Source organism: Montipora foliosa, chromosome 7 (assembly GCF_036669935.1).
Source record: "Montipora foliosa isolate CH-2021 chromosome 7, ASM3666993v2, whole genome shotgun sequence".
In the NCBI taxonomy this organism is placed as follows: Eukaryota; Metazoa; Cnidaria; class Anthozoa; order Scleractinia; family Acroporidae; genus Montipora; species Montipora foliosa.
In genome coordinates, this window is record NC_090875.1 from 34,812,815 (window position 1) to 34,821,265 (window position 8,451).

Here is an 8,451-nt window from a genome sequence, read left to right on the forward strand (position 1 = left end):
ACTAATAGTAGAAGGACCAAATATGGGGGATTCGCTCTACTACCTCATTCTCTCGTTTAGGGCCTGCCAGAGTAACTCCTGTAAGGGATTTACGTTTACATTCAGCGTATCTTTCTCCTCTTTTCGTACAAACGTAACCCTTGCTGGTTTATTTTTTTAAACATTTCACTTGGATATATCACCGCCCGAGCGACTCCTGATATTGTCCTTTTAAAAACAAATTACCCCCAGACACGGGCCCCATGGTACCACACTGCCAGGTTGAAGTGTTGTCGTATGCTTTTTTGTGCTGACCGGAATCGAAAGCAAACCACACACCACATTCAATGCATACCCTATCGAGCCTCACATTACAATCATGTGATTTCTGATGTCTCACGGGATATTAAGGAGCTTTAGTTCGGAGAAGGACGAATACCGGAAGTGATGAATTTCGCATGCCTGTGAACTGGTGCCTCTAAGATTCATTTTTTTAAACTAATCGTCAAGAAAAGAAATGTATATTTGAAGTGCGCTTTAAATATGTAAGATAGCAGTGATCCTCGAAATTAACTGATCTCTAAAGCCACACGTTTGGGAGCAGGTCGCTTTGTTGGGGTCATGTGTTCCCGTTAAAGAACTGATGAATGAATGAAGTTGAGTTTGAGGGAACCTGAATTTCTCAAGTGTCCACAAAGTGAAGTGCTTAAAATTACATACATACATACATACATACATACATACTTAATTGACCCCTCCCCATAGGGACTTTTCAGAGCCAATCAAACACAATCACGACAGAACAGAACATTTAACAACAACTGTTAAGAATCCCAACTGGCCGGAGGCAAACCAGTTGGCTATTTACAAGTGCAGCTGAGAAGTTGAACCAGGAACTACCGAGGACAAATTCAACGAGTGGTCAGAACGTTTCTTGAATCCGGGATTGTCCAGTTAAGTGCGAGAATCACTTCTATCTTTCGCGGTGAAAAAATACTTAGCAACATAAATACGGTAGTTGTCAAGACAAGTTAAATAGGAAAAAATCTCACTTACGTTTCCGTTCGTGTCTCAAAACGTGGCATGCTCAAGCTCCCTATCGACGTGATGCTTGACAATTGACGCATAGACGTCAGTGGTTTGTACATCACGTCATAGCATAGGCAGCCTAAGTTTGCGTCACTAGAGAGCGCGTAATAATTAATTACTGGTGGGAAGATGACCTTTGAGTGCAAGCGGTGTTGCGTTACAGGCAGCCGTTGAGAATTTAAACGCCTTAAAAGACTTTATATGGGAAATAAAATACCGTCGATTATGAAGCCTAAAAAACGCTCAATTTAACGTTCATTCAATGAATAAAACTGACTCACCTCTGGTGTATTCTTGTGCGTTTTGGTGCTTATTTTACGGTTTCGGGAATTCCGTGTTTTCACTGTTCTAAGACAAAGTCAAGGCAGCACACTAAGATTTCGACCGTTGTCAGCTCAGAGGCGGTTTGCGCCTCGAAAATCCATCCCAGCTGCGATTTTTTCACGCAAAGCTAAAGCATTTGCGAACATCAGTGAATGTTTCGTCGTCAAAAATTCCCACGCACTTGGCTGGAAATGAGCATTTTCTGCTTCCGATTCCACGATAGCTGATGAATTTAACGGCTGATGATCTTGTGAATGGTCACGGAGTTTGGGTCCGAGGTCAAATTAACTCCACCCGATGAGGTACAGTCATTTCATGTACAACACTTACACCATCCCTACAGCGGCGCTCGTAAGGTTCGCAAGTGTAGGGGCTTTAGCTTTGCGTGAAACAATAATAACTGTTAAGAGCAAATGCCCACAAAAATCAAATATAGTCCGGTAAGACTTGAAAATTTAAATTCGCCCTACTTTTGCATATAAGTAGGCTTCAGTAAAAGTAGCAACGCCATGCGTTTTCTTTCCTTAAATATTTCGGTATTTCCGAGAAAAACAACATTTTCGATTTCACATCCTGGCATCCAGTTAACGAGTCCCAACCGTGCTGAAAATCGATCATTTTCATTCGATTCGCGTGTCGCATTTATTGAACGCAGAAAAATTGTAATACAACCAACTTTTTGCTTAACTCTTCCTTGTCCAAAAAGGCACAATTACAGAAAAATTGGATTAATCTAATTATTTGGCGGTTAACAAAAGTAGAGTGCCCTCAGACATAGAGTTCGCCGGTGGGTGAAAAGAATTGACATTTTGACCATGTGCCACATCTCGGAATTCCAAAAGATTTTATATTCTAACTATATAAGGATAGGTCTTTCAATATATGTAAAGTTTAGTTTGGGCAAATGAATAAGCACTCGTCAAAAAATTATTCAAATCGTACAGAAAAATCAAAATCATGCCAGTAGTGGAATGCGTGACCAAACATTACCCCCGTATTTATAATTAATGAAATCCCTTCATTTCGAAATATCTGCATTACTTAAGCACACTGCAACATAAATATGTTCACTTTAGCTCGGATATGATATCTTGACTGTCAAACAACGTTTCTCTCCAGTCATTTCTTCAATGGCGTCCCGCTAAGTTTGTAAGACGAGAACCTCCGTAACGGGCATCTATTTGGTAGATTTAACCACAAAAAGCAATTTTGCGAAGTCCCTATGCAACCTGTACCTTCGTGGTTCATTGTATTGCTCGATAGAATCACTCAACCTGCTTTGAAGCAGAAATAGCCGGGTCACCTCGCAGCTCTTACAACGTCTCACCTGATTGGAGACCACCCTTGAGGTTTAACATAAGAACGAATAACAGAAACAATGGATCCTAGGCCTAAAACAAAAGGGCCATTGTTTCTGTTATTTGTTATTTTGTTAAACCTCAAGGGTGGTCTCCAATCAGGTGAGACCTTGTAGGAGCTGCGAGGCTACCGAAATAGCCAGGGACAACGAATAAGCCACATGTGTGATCGCTCCGTCTTTCTAATTTGCATATTAAGCAGCATGTGGCAAAATTCTTTGCACTGGGTAGGGGTGGGGATTTTTGTAAGCTGAGCGTCTGCCAATAACTTGCAACAAAAAACGCATTGGAATCTCAGTTGGTAGTCGTCGTTCTCACGATCGACACGACCATAGCAAATTATGCATCAGTCAATTACCAGTTTAAGAAATCTCACAACTTTAATATTTTATTTCAATACTTTTTAAGCTCGGAAGATCAGTCTCGAAGATCGCATCATTTTAATTCGGAAGTCTTAAGTATTTTAACTCCACTTTCATGAATTTAAGAAAAAAGCTAGGCTAGTTTTGAATGCGAAATAGTCGTGTTCACGTCAGTGATTGTTTTGTGATAAACAAAATATAGTTCACCTTGCCGCTTATATGTATATGCTTAAAGGTGATGAAGAAATCATTACCTAAATTTGAGAAAACATACCTTTAAAAACATCTGCAAGTTTCTCTCGTCCCTGACGGACAAGCCATTTATCGACAAACGCCTCGTCTTTCCTAATCAACTCATCCATGGAACTTTTGAAAACACGTGTGTCAAATTCCCGGGGTTTCGCCCCAGGGTACGCAAATGCCCAGCCCCCGAACCGTGATAAAATTGCGAATGCCCCACCCCCGGGACTGACAACGTGAGGAGACACCCCCCCGGTTGCCCGGGGGGAGGGGAGGTGGGCACTGCTGGAATTGACTGATGCATTAGAATTTTACAATGAGGATCTGGAGGACATCGAGAAGAGTCAGTCGCAGCTGGTCAATTTCCAATTTTATTAAATTCAGGCTTTGCTGGTCAGTTTTTGATATTGATTTCTCTGACGCTTTATTTAATTTTCTCCTTGCACAGTCTGTTCTCTTGACCAGTGACCAGTGAAAGTATTTGATTTTTTACCTGGTGAAGGGGCACTTCCTGTTCTGTGGTCCACTGAAATCCCCAATCTCACCCCTATGTGCGCTTGCCTCTGGCATAAATATGCAAATTACGCGTTGAAAGTCAACAACACGGAGGATCATCAAAATGGAAACCCAAAAGTCAAATATTGAATAACACTTGAGCGGTTTACTGCTTACTAAATCAAAGGACACAGACATTGATACAGATAGTGATACATACAATGACTACACGTGCATTTGTGGACCAAAACTTATTCAGTTTATTGTGTTTTATTTTTAAAATGTTATGTCGCAAGTTGTCGAAAACGCCGCTGAATTAATATACAGGGAAAAAAACAGTTTGCAAAACTCAAGATGTCACAAATCAAAGAGGTTAAGCATTTTATTATATTTATACCTTTGTAACGCTGACTTTTCGAACCGAAGTAATATTAGTATGGAGATGGCGGATACAATGATAATATTCTCTTGGTCACGCACAGGCAGCCCAAGCTCGGTATATGATTTATAGACTTTGTATGAGAAAATCAACTTTGAGCTTATAAATGCTCAAAAAAGCTGTAAATGTAGAAATAAACTTTGCTTACCTCTATGAACAGTTGTCCTCGTCTTTTCTGTTCAGGGGCACCCAACGAGAATATAGTTCAAAACCACTTAACATAGCATTGTTAAACGTATTTTAATATTTAAACGGTAGATATAGGTATATTTTGATCCCCCAAAAATATTTCATCTGTTCGGATTTGCTAGCTGAAAGTCTAATGATCCGAAATTATAGGGATCAAAACTTACCTTTTCGACAATTTCACCAGAAAAAAGGCTCCCGAAAATTCTAGGTGACCTTTTTAGGGTAAAAATCCGTTAAAAATGGGCAATTATACCATTTTTCAGATGTTCGACAATCCTAGGGGAGGCAGGCAACCAAGAAATTTTACATCAAATGTTCCGAAAATTCTAGATCTCAAATCGTCTTCCGAACAGATATTTTCTGAAGATTGACGTTGGGTGCCTCTGTCTGCTCAATCGGAGGGCAAACTGTGTCCGTTTTAGACAGGTTTGTAGCTTACTCATTTTTGCGATGTCGTCAGTTGTTATTTCCCCTCATAAGCGGAAATGACAACTAAATACAAGTTTCTTTCTACATTTACAGTTTATTAGAGTATTTATAAGCTCAAAGTTAATTTTCCCATACAAAGTCTATAATAGTACACCGAGCTTGGGCTGCCTGTGGGTCACGCACTCGACACCGCTGGCGTGATTTTGTGTCTAGTGTAAGCGATTTTTGAATCATTTTTTTGACAACTGCCAATCATTTGCCGAAACTAAATTTTACATATTTTGAAAGACCTTCCCTTCCTCAATTAAAATCCTTAATCTCATGAAATTCGGTGATATGGCACATGGTCAAAATAACAGTTCTTCCCACCGACCGACGAAGTTAACATTTGGAGAACACTTTGGTTTTGTTTACCACAAAATAATTAAATTAATCCAATCTTGAAATTGTAGGTTTTGGACAAGGAAAAGGTATGCAATAAGTTGTTTGTATTACAATTTCTCTGCGTTCGATAGTTATGACATGCGAATCGAATGGAAATGGTCAATTTTCAACCCAGTTGGGACTCGCTAAACTGAGTCTAGAGGTTAAAAGGAAAATGTTGTTTTTCTCGGAAAGACAAACCTATTCCGAGGAAAAAAAACACAGGCTGCTTGTATTCTTGCTAGGGGCTAGCTATATGCAAAAGAAGAGCGAAATTGAGTTTTCAAGCCTTGCCGAAGATATTTGATTTTGTTTGATTCTTGTGGGAGTTTGCTCTTAAAAATCCCAACTGGCTGGAGGCAAACCAATTGGCCATTTACAAGTGTAGCTGAGAAGTTGAACCAGGGACTACCAGGATCTAATTCAACGACGGGTCAAAACGGGTCTTGAACCCGGAACGTCCGAATACTAGGGTTAGGCTTAGTGTGGTTAAACCACACTGCCTGTCACTACCGCTGGATTTAATCTCAACCAGCGCGTTTTTCAAGTTTTAGTCAAAATCATCGCTTTCGTTGACCGATTTCAATTTTTCCACACTTTTGAATTTCCATAGACACATGTCGAAGTTCTCTCTGAGCATCGTATGGATCAAGTAAATGCTGTGCAAATACTATCCCTAAAGAATAAAAACTGGAGAGAGATGATTGCTTTTACTAGAAGTGTTTGTTTACTTTTTCGCGACATTTATGCTGGAAGTTTCTTTTTCAAACACTAAAACCCATGTTTTTTTTTTTTTAATTAAGTTCTCATATTTCTTTTGTGTGGCAAATTAAGACCAATAGGAGATACTCTATCTTAAACTAGAAAGGACTTTTCTTGAGCAGATTTGTTTCTTTCTATCTAGAACCATGTTTAAGCATTTTCAAGTAAAAACTCGTCTTTCCCAACGAAAGAAAAGGGGACGTCATATTATCTGCACCAAATAAAATAATATTATTTTTTGTAGAGAATACTGCGTTTTCTCAAACATGTGGAATACATATACAATCCTAGACAAAACTGTGGGGACGGTGGGCACTTTTGGAGTCTTCATTGCTTCTCTCCCCTCCCCCCTCCTTCAATGTTGTGTAAAACTGAATGCTTTCAGTGGGAAATTGTTGAGTTGCCTTCCAACATTGAATAGGGGGGGAGGGGGGCCATGTACGAAAAAGTGAAACTATTTCTTTTGAGCTTTAACAGAAGCGGGTTGAAATACAGCTCTGGTGTGGTTCATTGACATAACCTTCCCAACTACTTTTGTCTATGATTGTAGGTGTCGCGGGCTCCCCATTAGAGTGTTAAACTTATTCAATGCTTGTCTGTTCTAAACCCAGGCTTCTCCTTGGTGCTTAATTCTTCTTTTAAGGAAACGCCATGCATACAACATAAGTTGATTGTCGAATGGGTGTACTGCGTAATGTTACAGATCGACCATGATCACGGTTCCACTTTTTAACTCGTTTTAGAGATCACAATAAAAGCCATCTCTGACCTCTCATTTGGATAAGATGGAGCCGACCAAGAGGAAGAGAGAAAGACTGGAATCCGACGAGGAAAAGGACTGTGGTTAATTACAATAATGTTTGACTCTTGAAGATTTACTCCCATCAAAGCCTTGTATCTTCAACATGATCTACGGCCTCCCTTGTTTCATACCTTCCGCAACATGTTCGCTTTTTTAAGATGTGCTTGAATGTCTGTTTATATTTAGGAAGTCTCCAAGCGTACAAAAATGGATTGATTGCAGAATTCACGTACATGACAGAGGCAGCGATAAAATACGCAAGCATCAACAACGACAAATTGCATGTAAAGCAAATGTACAATATCATCTGTACGACGACCCAAGGAATGAAACAGAATAAGAATGCAGAGACGACAATTGCAATAGCTTTGCTCACGGTCCTTTCTCTCTTGAGTATCATTTGGCGAGGTACCCCTGCATGCTGCTCATCCAGTGCTTCGGTGCGGTGTGAATACTTGTGAAAGCTGTACAAAGTGAAAACGCTGATGACCACGATGCAGATGAGAATACAGAAGATTTGTGCATTATAAAGAGTTTTCATTAGCGCATAATGCTTTCGCAACAACGAGAACACAAACCCAAACAATAAGAAATAAATCCAACACGTCACAGAAACTATGCAGACTCGTTTACTAGTCACTTTGGCTCGATACTGGAGAGGAGTCACCACAGCAAAGAATCTGTCAATGCTGAGAAGAAGTATATGACCTACACTTACGTTTATTAGCGATGCAAAAAAAATTGAAAAACGAAATGATACGTTGGTGTACTTGTGTGATAAGGACCAAGCGAAAAACACGTAGAGTGGAGAGGCAACAAGACCAACCAAAAGATCTGCAACAGCCATGGAAAAGATGATAAAGTTTGAAGGTGAAGATCGAAGTTTCCGAAGAGGGTCCATCCAAACCGATAAAACGACTAGAAAATTTCCAATCGTTGTTACTGGAAACGTGATCGTAGCCAGAACAGCAACAGTAATGAAGATTGTCTCAGCGTTATCGATATTGAGCCAAACTTGAACCAAAGATTCTTCACTTGTCATGTTCCAGTAGTCAACGGTACCTCGAACAGCCGCCATGTAGTCTTAAAAAAAATAAAAAAATAAACTCTTCTCGGCATTCAGCAGGACTAATGTTAAAATGATTGTCAGTATTAAAATAACTGAGTTTAAATTGATGTAATACTGAAGACAATTTGCATATTATCAACTCTTTAAGGACACCTCAAAAACTGAAAATGGCATAAGATAAGCTCATTGCAAACATTTTGCCAGGTTCTGTGGGAGGCTCTGTCAAACCTTGTTTCTTCTTCTTCTTCTTCTTCTTCTTCTTCTTCTTCTTCTTCTTCTTTTAAAGATGTAAGGAAGATCTGTTTACAAACATTGCTTTTATTATTCAAATTTGCTAACCACAGGAACAAAAGACTTTTTGTCTCGACAGCCAATGGGCTCTGGTTGGCGCATTAATGACAATGGGTGACGTCAACGATATCTTCCCTATTGCGCTATTTAACAGGAAGGTGCACATGAAATTATCCTTAACCCTCCCCACTCCTCTGGGG

The 8,451-nt window shown here is 39.7% G+C and overlaps 1 protein-coding gene across 1 annotated transcript; it reads right to left on the bottom strand.

The window, feature by feature from the left end:
- Nucleotides 1-6,973: 6,973 nt before the first annotated feature.
- Nucleotides 6,974-7,969, bottom strand: LOC138010149 (adenosine receptor A2a-like). Its single transcript, XM_068857095.1, has one exon. It carries the CDS (start codon nt 7,967-7,969, stop codon nt 6,974-6,976), a length of 996 nt encoding a protein of 331 aa, XP_068713196.1.
- Between the last annotated feature and the right edge of the window lie 482 nt (nt 7,970-8,451).

What these genes read in the sequence shown, in the direction of transcription:
- LOC138010149 (XM_068857095.1), bottom strand. Translation starts at nt 7,969, where the DNA reads ATGGCGGCTGTTCGAGGTACCGTTGACTACTGGAACATGACAAGTGAA.